Source organism: Nannospalax galili, unplaced genomic scaffold, assembly GCF_000622305.1.
Source record: "Nannospalax galili isolate Female #2095 unplaced genomic scaffold, S.galili_v1.0 scaffold1750, whole genome shotgun sequence".
Lineage (NCBI taxonomy): Eukaryota > Metazoa > Chordata > Mammalia > Rodentia > Spalacidae > Nannospalax > Nannospalax galili.
In genome coordinates, this window is record NW_008329031.1 from 664440 (window position 1) to 683137 (window position 18698).

General features: G+C 38.8%; 1 protein-coding gene across 3 annotated transcripts in view; it reads right to left on the bottom strand.

The window, feature by feature from the left end:
• Nucleotides 1-6547: 6547 nt before the first annotated feature.
• Nucleotides 6548-18698, bottom strand: part of Dcun1d5 (defective in cullin neddylation 1 domain containing 5) — a 37055-nt gene continuing 24904 nt past the window's right edge. For 2 of the 3 annotated variants that reach the window (XM_008829972.3, XM_029561960.1), the window contains 4 exons: nucleotides 13378-13486; nucleotides 13186-13290; nucleotides 11382-11484; nucleotides 6548-9781 (listed from right to left, as the gene is read on the bottom strand). In XM_008829972.3, the coding sequence (XP_008828194.1) occupies nucleotides 9726-9781; nucleotides 11382-11484; nucleotides 13186-13290; nucleotides 13378-13486 (373 nt within the window). In that variant the 3' untranslated portion in view covers nucleotides 6548-9725. The remainder of the gene's footprint in view (nucleotides 9782-11381; nucleotides 11485-13185; nucleotides 13291-13377; nucleotides 13487-18698) is intronic. The other variant, XM_008829977.3, reaches the window with a different exon arrangement.

Consider the following 18698-nt stretch of genomic DNA (forward strand, 5'->3'; position numbering starts at 1 on the left):
AGTACTCAAGAGACAGAGGCAGGATCACACCTGCAATCCAGTACCCAGGAGGTAGAGGTAGGATCACATCTGTAATCTAGTACTCAAGAGACAGAGGCAGGATCACACCTGCAATCCAGTACCCAGGAGGTAGAGGTAGGATCACATCTGTAATCTAGTACTCAAGAGACAGAGGCAGGATCACACCTGCAATCCAGTACCCAGGAGGTAGAGGTAGGATCACATCTGTAATCTAGTACTCAAGAGACAGAGGCAGGATCACACCTGCAATCCAGTACCCAGGAGGTAGAGGTAGGATCACATCTGTAATCTAGTACTCAAGAGATAGAGGCGGGATCACACCTGTAATCTCAGTACTCTGGAGGCAGAGCCAGGATCACACCTTTAATCTATACCCAAGAGGCAGAGGTGGATTCACACCTGTAATCCAGTACTCTGGAGACAGAGGCAGGATCACATCTGTAATCTCAGTACTCTGGAGGCAGAGACAGGATCACACCTGTAATCTCAGTACTCTGGAGGCAGAGACAGGATCACACCTGTAATCTCATACCCAGGAGGTAGAGGTAGGATCACATCTGTAATCTAGTACTCAAGAGACAGAGGCAGGATCACACCTGCAATCCAGTACCCAGGAGGTAGAGGTAGGATCACATCTGTAATCTAGTACTCAAGAGATAGAGGCGGGATCACACCTGTAATCTCAGTACTCTGGAGGCAGAGCCAGGATCACACCTTTAATCTATACCCAAGAGGCAGAGGTGGATTCACACCTGTAATCCAGTACTCTGGAGACAGAGGCAGGATCACATCTGTAATCTCAGTACTCTGGAGGCAGAGACAGGATCACACCTGTAATCTCAGTACTCTGGAGGCAGAGACAGGATCACACCTGTAATCTCAGTACTCTGGAGGCAGAGACAGGATCACACCTGTAATCTCAGTACTCTGGAGGCAGAGACAGGATCACACCTGTAATCTCAGTACTCTGGAGGCAGAGACAGGATCACACCTGTAATCTCAGTACTCTGGAGGCAGAGACAGGATCACACCTGTAATCTCAGTACTCTGGAGGCAGAGACAGGATCACACCTGTAATCTCAGTACTCTGGAGGCAGAGGCAGAATTGTTGTGAGTATAAAGGCAACTTGGGCTACACAGTGAGATTCAAGCCATCCTAGGTTATAGAATGAGAACTTGTCTCAAAAAAACTAGAGCTTAGAAATGATCCTGCTTTTTATATATCTTAAGGGACACAGCCAAGTCTTAGTCCATGGATAGTCAGTCATTGTTCCATATTTGTTGGTGGTTCCTACATCACCTAAGGCAGGATTATCATACTCATCATTCTAGAATATCTATTACCAAAGAGACTGGAAACACTTCTCATTGTATGTTCTCAGAACAATACCAGCTACTTCTCGGCTATATAAAGAATGGAACAGAAATTTCTCTATAGAAATTCTGAGTTTTCTATTATTTTGTTCACAGGTGACATGCCAAGGTACGAATGGGCAAAAAGTGGCCTTCAAAGTATGCTTGTTAGAAAGCTGGCAGCTCCTCTGAGGGGTCTCAGAGCTGATATGGAGGTAAACAAGGCAGCTTGCTGCTCCAACCAGAGCATGTTAACTGTTTAAACATTGCGCTTGTACATAAAATTCCTTTGAAAATGCCTTGCTACTTTTTTTTTAAAGAACTTGTTTAAGAGAATCGATGCAATAAGACCTTATAATACTTTCCTTCATAATTTAAAAAATTCCTGTAAAGTGAAACTGATCTGTTTTTAAAAACAACAATAAGCTGGGCATGGTGGCACATGCCTATGATCCCAGCACTTGGGAGGCAAAGGCAGGCGGATCTCTGTGAGTCTAAGGCCAGCCTGGTCTACAAAGCTAATTACAGACTCACAGCTGTTTTACCTCAAACTTCTCAGTCTGATACAAGTCAGATAGGGGTCCTTCAGCCGCCACATCTTCTGTCCCTTCATTCTGGGGAGTATGAAAAGGGGAGAACTTCCATTCTGTGGTTGCCAATAGGTTATTTCTACTGAATGTCCCATAGGTAAAGATTAGTAAAAGTCATGGGAGCAAAGAGAGCACCAAATCTCTATAGCCTTTCGAAATGTTCACAGCAAAGCTTCTCTATAGAGGAGAAGGTGGAAGATAGGTTTTTACAATTGTGATTCTATTTGTTCACTAATTTGAACATTATGAACGAGCCTAAATGCCAGGCACTATGATGAGTACCTGCCAGTACCAAAAATGGGCCAAGATTTTCCTTACTGAAGGGAAAATACATTTAATAAATAGACACAAGATGTGAAGTTCTGAAAACACTGTACAACAGCTTATTTAGATGGGACTTATTTTACACATCTTTGTAGCCCCAGCTCTTATCACAAGGCTCAGCAGATAGTTAAAAGCTTGATACCTTTTCTGAATAAATATTTTCATCCCCATGATTTCTTTCAACTGGTTCCAGATTCAGTTTGTTTGTATGTATCTAGTCAGCCCCTCATCAGGTATTAACATATGCAGATATATAACATGTAATATCAAAACCTACTCTTAGACATACAAAAAAATCAACCATTATCCTTTCACAGCAACAGAAAAACACAGTGGATGATAAATAAGCCTGTAACTTAAGGAACAAGCACATTGAGACTTAATTATGCTTGCTTAAATTCATTTACAGCTGTTCTCAATCTAAAAGCAGGCAAGCCTGCCCCCTAGTGCCAAAATGATCAAATTGAATCAGAAGGCATTTCCCAACTACCAGAACAGAACTAGAATATATTCTTAAAATACAAAACTGTATTATTCAAAGCAAAAAGCTTCATTATAAGACTAAAACGACATACATCTTTCAATTTACAATTTGATTATATATATATTTGGTAACTATTATTAAACTTGCTTTAAAAAAAAATCTCAGCGCTTCTGAAACAGGGTGGTTGTATACTTGGCAGAAAATGCTAACACTGCTACTTGAAAAATCACACAAAAGGCTCTAAAACTTTACCAATCCTGTCAATTCAGTTCTACTACCTGGTTACACCTATTTCTATGTGGTTTCACCCATGTCCTCCTTTAAAATAGGTATATATACTATGACTTTCAAATATATTTGTCTCCAGCCAGATTTCTTTGGGGTCCAGGTTCAAATGCCCAAATGCTTACTGCACCATCCCTTGGGAAACTGAACAGGCATGTGTACCATAGCACTCCCCAAACCGAACTTTCAGCCTTCCCCCCTCTAACATGCTCCTTTGAGTCCTTCCTATCGCAGTAACTAGTTACTTTATTCACAGGGTCCCTCAGGACAAAACCCTTGGAATCACTTTTTTCTCACATCTCACCTTGTCCATCAACATATACTGCACATCAAAATGTATTTGGGATCTGATTTCTATTGACTTCATCTTCAAAAAAGACTCTAATGTCTCATGTGAATAGGACAGACACAATTAGTAACCCCAATTTCTCACTTCACTTTATAATGCTCACAAATATTCTTCTTGCTCACAAATATTCTTCAGTTACATTCATCCTGTTGGTCAAAGCCAAGCACACTACCGGCCACGGTCTGAGCACACTCTATCCTTTCCATCTCAAATGCTCTGTGTGCAAACACCTAATGTTCTCATTTGCTTCCTCAGGTCTCAGTTACAGACAGCACTTAATATAGTCTATTTAAAATAGCAACTCTAGCTGGAGAGAAGGCTCAAGAGAGCGTGGAAAAGTACTTGCAGCCAAGCCAAAGGACCTGTGTTTGATCCCCGAGACTCATGTTAAGAGAGAACCAATTCTCTCACAAGCTATCCTCTCACCTCCACACTTGTGCCATGGCACATGTGTGCACACACACATACTAACACAAATTTAAAACAGCAACTCCCTACTTACACTCCCACACCCTTCAACTTTTCCCCAAATAGTGTCAACTTGTGTTATTACCAATTAAAAGGAAAACACCACACAGAGCACAGAACCGTGTACTGCACTCTCTGCACTCTGCGGGATACTCAGGCCTCAACCACTTCCCCATGTGCAGCAGACAGCAGAGACTGGCTGCATTAATCATCTAGTCATAAAAAAAACATGGTAGGGCTAGGTGCGAATGGTGCACAACTTTAGTCCCAGCGCTTGGGAGACAGAGGCAGGCAATCTCTGTTGAGTTCAAGGCTAGCCTAGTCTACACTAAGCAAGTTCCATGGTAGCCAAAGCTACACACATGGCAGACTAAAAAGGAAATACTACTTATAGAGGATGGTAACCTTGCCAGGTGAAAAAAACTTTACCACCACTCCAGGGAATTGAACCCAGGATCACATGCATCCTGGTCAAACACTCTGCCATTGACCTATTGCCCCCAGTGGTTTAAAAAAAAAAAAAAAAGAACTACTGAATCACTTTTCATTCGTTTCATATACCAAGACAGACTATTTTTTACTTTTTTGACAGGGTCTCACTATGTCACCCCGCTTGCCTGGAATTCACTACGTAGACCAGGCCAGCCTTGAACTCACAAAGACTCACCTGCCTAGGCCTCCTGATGGCAGGGATTAAAGTCGTGCACCACCATACGCAGGCTGAAGGTGACAAGCGGTCAAGTAACTTGTGTACAAGTGACGTGATGGTATGAGACGAGGAAAACCCTGAGGTTCTCAGGTACCACTTCATTCAACTTTCAATACTCAGAGCAGTTTTAAGAAATACAAATCCAAAACAGGCGAGGTTTCTACATTTGTTGATAAAAGTAACTATGAGTTTGCCGTAAGTAATTTCATTTGCATCGAACAGTGTTAGTAGTCTACTTAATAACTGGTAAATTAGTAATACTAAGTTTCAAATGACAAGCTATTCAAAGTATTTTTTTTTCTTTCATGGTTGCAGCAATCATATGAAAGCATCATTTCTTTTGAAAGTACACTGAAGAGCTTTCATCTGCGTCTATTTTCTACATAAAAAATAAGTTCATCCTTAATTCTACACACACATGCATGCACACACAGTGCTTTACTGTTTTGAAGTCTATAACTGCATATAGTTATTATACATGCAGTTACTTGGGGCTGGGGACATGGCTTAGTGGTTAAGATCACTGGCTGCTCTTGCAGAGGACCCTGGTTCGGTTCCTAGCACCCACATGGTGGCTAACAACTACCTGTAGCTCCAGTTCAAGGGGATCTGATGCCCTCTTCTGACCATGGGCATTGCATGACACAAACACACTTAAATGCATGGAGGCAATACACTCATACACATAAAATAAAAATAATAATATTTAAAATATATATGTAGTATACTTATTAGCTTTTTAAGAATTCATTATTTTAATTTTAAGCTCGAACTGTAAGAAAAAGCTCATTAATACTTTTGAGCTGATGAAGTTAAAAAACAATCACTGCTTCAAAATTTTTTAATTTTGGAGAAAGCAAAGCAGATTTTAATGAAATGGTTTGCAATAAGTTTGAACTACAAATTTATAACATAAACATAACAAAAATCCAACAAAACAGGTATTGTAACACAAGATTCACCACTCATGTTAAAATTTAACCCTAGAGAATTACTGGACACATACTTTAAAGAATATTTAACACTTGTTAATCCCATGTAAAACTGAATTGCATTACAAAATGTTTTAAACGCTTCAGAGCACACATTAGTAAATCATCTGATAAGTTGTAAAAAAGGTATGTTCATAATCAGGAGCAGGAGTTAAGGAAATATGATCTGCACTTACAGAACACAGAAGACGACTGTAAGGCATCACAGCAGGTGATGACCAGTTACTAAGATGTGTGTTTGGGAAAAAGCAAATAAACTGTGCTCCAGGGACATTCATTAGCAATCTCAACAGTTAACCATTCTTGACAACGCACGCAAAGTTTAGGGGAGAAAGCCATCTTTCTACCATCCAGAAAAGCTTACCATGAAAGTTTCACTGCTTGTTGGGCCTCTGATTCACTAAGAGACAGATCCTTCAGCAACTTGTCTGATTGGTACCATGTAATAAAACCACACAAGAAATAAAGAGTCACAGAATTTGGTAATTCAGGTTAGTCTTCTTTTCAGAGGAAAGTAATGAGATTTGCTGTTATTTCTCTTCCTCCTGAAGAGAAAATGATCTCTTTGAAATGTTCTCTTGTGGTGTTTCCCAGTACCTTACAAGAAATGACACTTCCTCAAGAAGGGAGAATTCCTCTTTAACTCTTTAAGAAATTTTTTTTTCCTTCAGCAATAGGATTTTTTGGTTTTTGTTGTTTTTTTGCCTTTTCTCTTATTTTAAAAAACATTTAAATTACCTATTAAAATGCCCCATCTTATTTGCTGCTTTAGACATTTGAGAAACACGAGAACTTTATTATAAAACTTTAGGCTATAGGAGCCTTAAAAGACAGAATTTTTATTCAATTATAAATTACTATCCTAACAATATTAGAAAAACAAAACACTTAAACAAGCAGTCTTAATACTTATTCCTGAAAAACAAAGCATATAGAAATTCAAATCAATCCTTTCATATTTTTTCCATTAACAATTACGAGAAAGAGTGTTCTGCTGAAGAAACAGTTCACAGTGAAATGTCCATTAGCAAAATAGTTTACGTGTCCTGACTGAGTCTTGAACACTAGCTATCCAAAATGCTGCTCTAGCTCCACCACGCACTCACCCAAAGTGATGGCACTCAGTACTGTCCAAGGTTTGGTTTGCTAGGTGAAAAGTCATTTGCACTTAGGAGATAAACTTCTCAGGGTCACTCTAACACCCTCATGGGATGTCCTCAAATTTCCATTCCATTAAAAAGTAATCTAACTGAAAAAAAAAATCAATAAAGCCTATATATTCATTTTACATAAAAATAATATTGTCAAAAAGCTACTAAGTGAGGCCAAGTATTGGAGCACATGCTTGTGATCCAGGCACTCAGGAGGAAGAGACAAGATGATTTTGAGGCCAGCCTGGGCTACATAATGAGTTTAAAACCAGCCTACAATACAGGAGGAGACTCTGCCTCAACCCCCGCCCCAAAGTGTTATAGCAAGAATTCTATCAGCAGTCTTTAAAAAAAAAGGACATCTTTGGACTGTAAGAGATACCCATGGAACACTGATTCAGACGGGCACACAAGACACCATCTTCTTTGCCACAGACTGCACCCAAATCCCTGGCAATACCTTACTAAAAATGACTGACTCCAGAAGGTTGTGGGAGACAAGGTCACCATCCTCCCATAGTTAAGAAAGTGGTGCCTGGCCCTACTTTATATTTGTATACTATTCTATAAGAAGCTAGTCAACTCCACATTACAAAGCACCACAGGGCATTTCATTCTACATAATGCAATAAAACTGAAATTTTTATGACAGAATTCCTGGGAAGGCACTTCAGTCAAAAGAAGAAGCACAACACTTTTATACTGCAGGCTCCATTACTGTTCTGACCACGTTTCCCAATAAATGGAATGTTGTTGAAATATAACTAAGAAAGGAAACACAGTCCTCACCCTGAGAGATGAACTGAGTAAATCTGCCTTTAAAGTAGGTGAATGCTGAAACTTTAAGGGAAGAGAAGTACATGAAGCAAGAGAGTAACATCACCAGGGTAGGACTGGACTCCTGATTTTAAGAACGGAATGAAAGTAAATTTAAATTTCATGTTCAGATAAAAAAAAAACATTTAAGATGTTTTTTGAGAAATAAAGGAAATTATGGTTACATACACTGTTGTTGTTTATGGTTATATACTTTGTCATCTATGAGATTTGTGTACTCTTTATTTTATTCAAATAATAAAGGTGACAAAGTATTGTTAGCTCAGGTTATGCATTGGCAATTTATAAGATTCAACTTAAATTGATTTAGAAGTTAAACAAAAAAGACAGCATTCTCCAAGTTTAGAAGTTGTACCTTGGAGAGATAAAATTATGAATTTAAAGATCTAGAGCTCAGTGGTAGGAGCACTTGCTTAGCATGTATGGGGCCCTAAGTTAAATCTCTAGTACTACACACACTCATCTGTGATGTATTAACACTGTTGGTATGTTAAATTCTAATAATGCAATGATTCTCACTCATACCTAAGAGGAATAATTTAAGAAATTTATGTTTAGGACAAAAGTTCTTTCTCACTGCTCTATAAAGTTATACAGAGTAATTTTATTAAGACGGTAAGTCAAATATTGGCAATCATTTTCTGTTTGTTCATTAACCAGAAAGCAAACTTAAAACTTCAAAATGATATTCTCCCTTAAGTAATCAGTACTAAGAATCACTCATTAAACAAATTTACCATTAAACAACAACAACAACAAAAAAAAAAAATCAACCGTTACTTTAGATCCCAGCAGGAATTTCCTTATGATGGAAAAACAACTTATGTGCCTCTTCCCACTCAAAAATTTCTGAGGTTGTAACTTTACATTTTTGTTGAAATGTAAAGAAAGGCATGACCAGGAAGGTGGGACTGAGTGTGAATAAAGTTTCCATACAGTTAGAACACTGGATGATTTCAAAGGGAATGCACAAATAAGCCTGATGCTGCTCTAACGTGGGCCTTTTATAGACATCAGGAAAGGCTGACGTTCCCTTTCTGCTAGGAGCCCAAAGCTGTGATAAACAGCCAGTTTGTGACTATCAATGTGAACTGCCTCACTGGGGCCAGGGTAGAATCTCCAATATGCCATGGCACCGTCACTGGGGAAGCAAGGGGAGTGGAGGGAGTTAAATGGTCTCCTCAGGTACACAGTTACACCACGTTCCCTCAAGATCCCCTACTGTCTTCTCCGATGTGTAACAAATACCGCAGCTAAAAGTTTTTTTAAGGCAAACAAAATGCTCTCAACAAAACTCTATATACCATGACAGCTTAAAAAAAAAACAAAAAACCTAAGTGTGCAATTACTGACAATAATAATGAGAGAGACTACACCTCTAACATTGGTCTCAAGCCTTTCAGAAGGATGTCTGACTTTGCAATTACTAATCTATTAACCTTTCTCTTGAAAATATGAACTTCTTATAGAAATATAGAAAACTTAAAATTCACAGTAAGGTTATATGTAATGCTCATCTATGCTTACTGAAAATACTACTTAAATGATTAGGCAATAAGACAGCTGGGCACAATTTATCCAACCTTAAACTCTTTAGCTAAGGTTTGTGCAAAAAACCTTTGCAGTTCTCATAGAAACCCAATGCTGGAGCACATCCAACATTCTATTAGCTGCTACCACAAAATCATTGTCCCAGAAGTCAAGGTTAATGATTATTCTTGCTAATCATGCAAAGATGAATATCAGGAGCCACAACATTGGCAGGCTACACTGCCAAATAGTCCTTAAATCCTTACTCTATAAACTTACAGTGATTTAGAACCTCAAAAGTGCAAGAAATCAAATTTACCAAAATAAATACCACTCTGACACTCAAGGGACATCTTCACTTTAAGGCCTTTGTCACAAATCTGAATCTTTATTGTTCTGAAATAAATGTTAAAAACATAACTTGAAACAAAAATGTCAATTCAATATTCAGTCTCAGAAGATGTGTGGCTCAGTGCCCATCACATATAACAAGAAAACTTCCTTTAAAAAAAAGGAGAAAAAGTACTATGAGAAGTCTTTCATGAGTGAAGATGCACCCTGTGTGCTCTGCCCTTGTTCAATCGCACACGTGGGAACCAGAAAGCCCGCGTCTTCGTCACGACAGGCCGTTGCTATGACGTTTGACGGACTTTTTGCCATTCAACAAATTCGTCAAGAAGAACAGGCCCTGCGGGGGGAAAAGAAGTGATTTTGTTAGAATTCAATGGACTCATCTCTCCAACAAGCTCTGAGGTGGCAGGGCCTGCCTGACCAGTCCTTCCAGGTGCTTTCTGGGTCTCTTCCTTTTTCCTAAGTGACTGTCCACAGTAGGAATTCAGAGTCCTTTCCCTCTCAAGGAGTGTTTTTCATGGGCTTTCTGGAAGCAGAGTCAGCACTAGCCTCACCCACAGCATTCTGGCATTTAATTATCAAATACTTTGAAAATATTTGTTACCTCAAGAAGCATGAGTGCTTGTTAAGAGGGACTGGCCACACTGGACATGTACTTTATTCTAAAAACACAACACAGTCAAAGGAGCACATAGCAAATGCCTAATATCTATTATTCTCAAGAAAACCTGTTTTTATAGTGTAGAGGCTACAAACATGGGCCATCAGAAGCCAGGTACAGTTAAAAAGTATTTGTTTTGTTAAGATGTAAAGAAAGGCATGATCATGAAGAAATGTGCTTGGCCTATTTTCCTGAATGCACAAAGCCTCTGGATGCTCTTTTTTCTCTTGCTTTAGCAGACCACATAAAAGCCAGCTGGGCAAGCCAACAATAAATGACAGCTAAGGAACAGCCTGAATATTGTAATAGTGGATGGACCATCAGCATTACGTCACTACTTGGCTCCAACCTCTGAATCCTACAAAGAAATATAGGTGCAATTTGTCAGATTTTCTGATTTATCAAACAAATTTACAAATTTATTTTTGTATCAACTCTCTCAGTTTTAAATGTTGACTCAGGGCTGGAGAGATGGCCCAGCAGTTAAGAGCACTGACTGCTTTTGCAGAGGACTTGGGTTCAATTCCCAGCACCCACATGGCGGCTACAAACCATCCTTAACTCCAGTTCCAGGGGAATCCGAAGCCCTCTTCTGACCTCCGCGGCATTGCACAACACAGGTGTACTCACGTACATGCAGGCAATACACTCATACACATTAAATGTTGATTCAACATTCACAGATACACACACCCCTGTGCTGTCAGCTCACTGTTGCAAGTTATTATTTCTTCAAAACAGCATTAAATGTTCTGCCTTCCTTTAGGGAAGAACATAATACACAGGGAGACAGGGTTATCTCTTCTTCAGTACCTTGTTTCTTCTGTGTCAAGGCAAGTGTGATCTTTTCATGTACATTTCCGTTATGAAGGAATGCACCTTTCCATATAACCTATCTAGACAACATCGAAAATGAGGTGCAAACTGAAAATCTATAGGTCTAGAGAATTAATTTGGCTTATCTGTTTTGCTCTTATACTTTTAAACCCATGACTGAAATTTTCTTCTTCAACAAAGGAAGGAGGAAAATAGGATTTTGGCTTCTAGGTGTAGAAATTATAATTTAGCTGTAATGTTTAGTTACAGAGGAACAAAAATATTTTATTTACTACCACAGATTTTATAACATTGCTGAACCTAAAACTCGACTTCTTCCACATCCTGATTAAAATGAGTTACTCTTACAATACCTAAAACCTTTATACTAATGCTACAGAAATGAATATGCTAATCTTTTTAGGAATCTCATTTTTATAGGAATGCATGATATACTTACAAGCACCGTCTTCATCGTAGTTACTAAGATCGGCATGAACTGTTCTGCTGAATTCTAATACATTGTACCACTGATCTTTGTTCATAACACGATACTTTGATTGCTGTGGAAAACGATATAAACATTTGGACTACAGAACCATTACTTATTGGGTCTTGATTTTAGTGAATCTAGTTATAAATTTTTTTATTTGTTTTTTCTAGAACATTTCTTCCTCTACTAAACTACTCAATTTTCTAGAGAATCATCTGTTATCTATTCTTTCCATATCTTTCTTTTGTGTCTGAAACAAAGGTCCTAAGACTAAAACTCACTGAATTTTTACATATATTCATGTCACTGTCAAAGAAATATAACATAGATCTTTTCCTACATTGAGTAAGTTCCTTTGTGTTGATTCTACAACAAAATTTCTTTGTATGAGCTACATTTTGAAGGGGGTATCTACGGAAGTAGAGAAACCACTATCAGTTCAGGTTCAAATCCCAATGTGGACACTTAACTTGGGAAATTCACTCAAGAACACAGCCAAGGCTGTGGCTCGGTGGGAGAGCTTGCCTGCATGTATTCAGGGCTGCTTCCCCAATCGTGTCACAAACTGTGATCCCAACACTTGAGGGCAGACATGAGGACTATATGAGTTTGAGACTGGCCTGGGTTATGGAGCGACATCCCCCTCCAAAACAGAAAGCTAAACAAAATAAACAAACAAACAGAAAATGCCAAACCTACCCTGGCCCCCCTTTCCTCAGCTGCTACATGGGGATAAAATGGGTTTGAAAATATTCAATTGTTATTAGCACCTCACAGACATGGGTATTATTTTTTTATTTAGCTAAATTTATGCCCAAAACTAACAGTAAAAAGATACATCTCGTTTATCAAAAATATATACTTTATTGGGCTCATCAAAGTTTTAGCTATGCATAAAATTTATTTACAAAAGCTTTAAAGAAAATTATTCTGGGAAATTTGCTATAACAAGAAACCAGCTTGATGAAAAATTGTTTTTAAAGGAAAGAGCATCTCTTTTCAAGAAATGGTAAAAACTATACCAACAAAACTAAAGTTAAAAGTACAAAACTAAATATAAACTAGACCAAAACATGGACAAAAAGAAACAGCATGTTCTAAAGAGTCGCTGACCCCAGAAGTACTCTAAAACTTCTAAGAGTATTTCTGTCCTACCTTCAGCTGTGTTTAGTCAGCAGTATCGTTAAGGACATGATTATATATCCAGACTCTATGTATGGACATAAAATATTAAAACTTTACTCTATTTCTCAATGAGTCTAATCAGAAAATAAATGTTTTATTACTAAAATAGGTTCTTCTGTAAAAAACGGCCTAAAGCCTGAGGGTGGGGGTGGGACTGGGGACTGGTTTAGAAGGTTGAGATTCATGTGCTAGCATCAATTCTCTCTTGCCAAAAGCATAAAAGACCAATTTCCCATGAAAAAATGTCTATGCTAAAATATTTTTCTTGGACATCTTCTCTCTCTGAGGTGGAAAGAAGTGAAATGAAAATACCTTAAAAATTTTTTTAAAATGTGGTATAGAGGATCAAACCCAAAGCATAATACATGCTAAGCATGTATTCTACCACCAAGTTATACCCTGGCTCCCAAGAATCTTCTGTACACAAACACGTCAGTTTTAACTGACACGGTTATGTACATACTTTAGTAGATTCTTATAATACTCATGAAAATTGTCTAAAATACAGTATTAAAAGCTCATTTATTCCTCAAAAGGTATTTTCAATCCAGTTTTTAAAATACTTTAAAAAAATACCTATACATACCTCCAAGTATTGGTAAAATACTGAAAAGAGTGGCCACGTCCTCCCAAGCAGAAGAGCTAACATGGACTTAGCAGTATCAATATCAAGGCTTCTCTGATCTTTATCCTAAAATATAAGCAAAAACAACTGTCCTAAGTATGGCCATAAGATGGAAAAGAAACTTAAAATATCTAAGATGGAAACTGCACCTACCCTTGCAAAATCAAAGGCATATCTGTATATATTCTTAAACGATGAAATATCATTCAACTGTGAGCGCAAAAAGTCAAATTTGTTCTGTAACTTTTCTGTGCAGTCACACCTTAAATCAAAAAAAAAAAAAATCAAGAAAATTAAAAGATTTTAGGAAGTTAGAAGGAAAGCATTGTTAGAGTATACTTACAAAAGTAATTTAGGTTTAAAATTCTGTTTCACAAATTTATACTAACATGTTTTGTAACTACCAGTGCAATTTAACATAGCAGAAAAAGAAAACCTGGCAACCAACCAAAGTTCACACCAGTACCAGTAACTTTTCTTAAAAACACACCAAAACGCCTCAACCAAAACCTCCAATTAAATCACAAACATTTCAGAACGCTGCCCAGCAGATGTGAGACCCCATGTTTGATTCTATTTCCCTAGTTCCCATCCACCACCACCACCACTGCTCCCTCCTCCCCCAAAAGGCTGAGCAAATGACGTTAATCAGGCCATTGGTACACATTTCTTTAGAAAGTTCTTTGGGATCAGTTTGGTGGAAAGAGATTAGCCATGAGTAGTTTTAGAAGTCTGGGATACCAGAGAGGAAATTAATGCATTAAGTCATTAAGTGACCTAGTCATGAACCCAAATTACCACATTTTTAGTCAGCAAAGTCAAGATTAATCATCAAAGTACCTAACTTCAAGTAAGGTGTATATGCAAAAGCATGCAAACAAGTTATACATGTTATGTATAAAGACAAGTCAGTAAACATAAACAAGTAAATCAACGGAAGGCTCAGAAGTCTTGATGGCTCTCTAACACTGGCTTTATAAATTCCACTCTTTGGAGCAAGAAGCAAGGCAGACAAGACCTTGGTAATCCACTGTCAATCTCCAGATTCTCTCATCTTCCCACAGTCCTCACTCTGTTCTAGTTTTCACTTAACCTTCCCAAATGCCACAGCCATACTTCAGGACACTATTTCCTCTACTGGAAAGATGGCAAAGTATCATCAAGACCTTACTCCTATTTTGCCATCTCTTAAACCATTTCAGTTCCCTTGATCAAATAGACTGTACCATTTACTGAGACTACAGTACAATATACCATTCAAAACTGATTTTGAGTATTCATGATGTAACACAGACACTTGGTGCTCGAAGGTTTAATCAAGATTTTACTATCTTAAGTCAATAAAGTGAGGGCCTATGAGGTGTAGTCATCACTCTACTAATGTATAAAAATGTTGCATACATTTAGCCAGGTATGGTCATGCATTCCTTTAATCCTAGCACTCAGGAGGCAGAGGCAGGCTGATCCCTGTGAGGCAGAGGCCAGCTTGTTCTACATAGTGAGTTCCAGGCCAGCTGGGGCTACAGGGAGACCTTGACTCGAAAGACAAAAACAAAATAGTTTTGGTACATTTCTTATATTAATTAAGTCCTGAGTATCTACAAAAAGCCAAATTTAGTCTTGTTACCACTGCTAGATGGTTTTTAGACACTCTCCTTGCTAGCTTTGATAACAAGCTTACAGACAACATCAGAAATGAAGATCATTTCCTTTTAAAATATCTTGTGAAAACTTATTTAACCTTGGAATTATTATTCGTCCAAATTAGATAAATAGATAGACTTAACTTCTTAACATTATTAATGGCCATTTAGATGTTCCACTTCTTTGTTACCTATTTTTGCCATTAAAATTTTTGTGATTCTACTACTTAACATAAAATCTGATTTAAGAGGGAATTAAAGAGAGCATGGGAGAAGAGAGTAGTCAGTATGCATCATACAAAATATGAATTAAACAGTATGAAAAAATACATCAAAATTCTTTAAAGGCAGTATATAAATATTTATAACAAAAAAATTAATTTGTAACAAATAAATAGACACTACATAAGTCACAAATCAATTATCCAATCCTGCACCTTTTGAAAATTTCACATACATTCATAATAAAATTCAAAAAAGAAAAAAAAAGGGGGAGGTAAATGAGTGAGACAGCTTAGAGGGTAAAGGCACTTACCACCTAGCCTGACACCTAAGTTCAACCTTGGAACCCAAGTGGTATAAAGAGAGGATCAACTCCTACAAGCTGTTCTCTGACTTACATATGTGTGTCCCCATCCCCAAATAAGTAAATAAATAAATAAATAAATAAAATGTTTTTAAAGCATTTTTTAATGAATGAAGCAGGAAAAAGAGTCAGAGGGAAGAACCTCAACCTGACAAAGCAGCTCACAGCCACGAGCCTTGCTACCTCGGAGCTGTGGTCTCTCTAAGACACCTAAAGGGGAAAAGATGTCCACTCTCAGCACCTGTAGGACAATGATAGAAGCTCTGGCAGTGCAGGAGGGAAATTAAACAAACAAAAAAACTGATCAGAAAAGAAGTGAACTATCTGTGCAGGTAACATGGCTGCTTATGTAGAAAAATCTAAGGGATATATAAACAAATTGAAAAATGCATGAAGTCAGTAAACGTTACAAAATACAGGATAAACATACAAAAATGATTTCTATAAGCAATAAGCTACATACACTGAAATTAAAATAATTTTCACAACATATGTACATCTGTAAAAATATAATTTAGATGTACTTCTAGGGAGGGACAAAACATATACTGAGAGTACACATGACACTGATAGATATCAGAGTTGACAAAGTGGGGTGTCAGGTTTGGGGTTCAGGTGTAGGATGCTTTCATCACAAGCAAGAAGCCCTGGGTTTGAAGCCCAGTACCACATAAATAAGCACAATTTAAAACTGTAAAGAGGGTTACACAAAAACAATAAAATATACATTGAATAAATTTAAAAAGGGAGACACACATCTACCTCCCATGTTGTAAGAAACTTAAAATAGTAAAAATGACATTTCTCCCCAAGTTCATATGCAGTTTAACGAAAAACTCAGCAAGATACTTTTTGTAATATGGAAAATATCCTAAAACTTGTGCAGAGGAAGCAAAGAACCAGAAAAACTAAATACTTTTGAAAAAAGATGAACAAGTCTACCTGACTTCAAGACTTACTGCTCGGCCACAATAATCCAGATTGGGTTTCTAGGAGAGGGTCAGAGTGTGACAATGGTACAGAATGGAGAACCCAGAAACAAAGCCATATAGATATACTCAAATGATTTTTTACCAAAATGTGAAAACAGTTCAGTCAAGGAACGGCTTTCCCACAAACAGAACTAAACAAATGGACAACCATAGAAAAAGAAAGAAAGCGAGACCCTGAAGTCTCACACACCCTACGGAAATGAATTCGAAAGCATCATTAGGCCTGCCAGGTGGCTCACAGGGGAAGCACTTTCATTCTACGAAAGATCTTGTTGAGGGAACTGGAGAGACGGCTCAGTGGTTAAGAGCACAGGCTGCTCTTGCAGAGGACCTGGGTGCAATGCCCAAGCATCCAAATGGCAGCTAACAACTTTCCATAACTCCAGTTCCAGGGAATTCAATGCACTCTTCTGACCTCTGTGAGCACTGTAACATGGATGCACTTACATACATGTAGGCAATACACTCATATACTTAAAATAAATAAATGAATAAACATAAATAAATGAATAAATAAATAAATAAATGTATTTTTTAAAAGACCTTGTATTGTAGAGAGAAAGAAAAGTCAAAATAAAAATCGGGGAAAGTATTTGCAAACCACATATTCAGCAAAGGACCCAGATCTGGACAACTGTTTCCACCAGAAATGTAGGAGTTCTCCTTTCCTGAGACAATTCTAAAATACATTCTTGGTTTTGGTCATACAAATAATTGAGTTACATCCTCAAATCTGCAAAACAGAGCTTATGACTAAGAATTCTCTTGGGGAAAGTCCTTCACCTGTAGCAACAGCAAAACAAAAAAGGTCTGGCAGTCAAGTGTCCAGTTCATGAGCCTGACATCAATCCCCACATGGGAGCATGTCATCTGCTACTCAGGTCTTAGCAATGTGTCGTTGCCAACATGCACAACAGGTTAAAGCTAGATCTTAGGAGACCAGGGATGGGTAGGTGTCCTCAGGGTCAACGTCTACTTATAAATCCTGATGCAGTGACCGCTCTCATCATTCCTTGCCTCAGATTACTTTCAGTAATTTATAGACAAAACAGGTAAACTCATGAAACTATGCCTTTATATATTATACAGCACTTAACTGTTTTACATGGAAGTTACTTCTTTGCATTTAAGTAGGCCATACTGCCAGAAGTATAACCAAAATTTTGGTAAATCTAATCTGGAAGGGGCCTAGCACCTTATACACACAACACGTTTCATATAAAAATAAGAAAAGTCTGTCAGGTGTGGTATATACCATTAATATGAGCACTCAAGAGGCAGAGGCAGGTGGATCTCTGTAAGATCAAGGCCAGTTTGATCTACATAGTAAGCTGTGGCCTGCTGGGGACACAGGGAGAACCTGTCTCCAAAAAAAAAAAAGAAAAATCTATTCTTGCCATGTATTAGTAATGTGAAAAATTATTTATAAAACATTAAGCTTTGAGGCCTCTCTCAGGCCACGCCTTGAGGCACCCAGCCTAATTCATCCTCCCATCTGCCCGGCCCATCTTTCCTCTTACACTGGATCCTGTCCCATTCCTTGTCTTGGTGCCAGAGGCACTGGGGAAACCGCCATTGCTTCCTGATCCTTTGCATCCAGACTAATTCGGTTCCTTCTGGGGTCCCCAGGAGCACTCTGGGCCTGGCCCTGCCCTCACCTCCCTCTGCTTCCCTGGGCCTGCACCACCCACAGGCCTCTCCTGGGTACCTTGATGTCAACCTCGACTCCCCCAGCCTCATTCACCGTCCCATCTCCCCAGTGCATCTCTCCTCCTAGCCTGGAACCTGTCCCATTCCTTCTCTTTGCACCCCAAACAGCTGGGGAACCACCACTGCTTCCTGATCCTTTGTATCCAGATCAACCCAGTTCCATCTGGGGTCCCCAGGAGCCCTCTGGGCCCAGACCCACCATCACCTCCCTCTACTTCCCTGGGCCTGCACGACCCCCGCGCCCCAGCCTCTTTCCTGGATGCCCAGGTTGACCTTTCCTTTTCCTGATCCTGTGCACCCAGACCAACCCAGCTCTTCACTGCAGTCCCCAGGAGTCCTTGGGGCGACTTCCCGCCCACATCTTCCTTTGCATCTCTGGGTGGCATGGCCACCAGCTGCCCTAGACCAGCATCTTTCCTGGGCCCATCTCCCAGGCCAGTCCAACACCCAAATTCCTGAGGCCAAAATCTTTCCTTGAGGGATCCAGACCTAAGGAGAAAGTCTGAAAACTTCTGATCCACATTGGAATTGGGCCACCGCAGA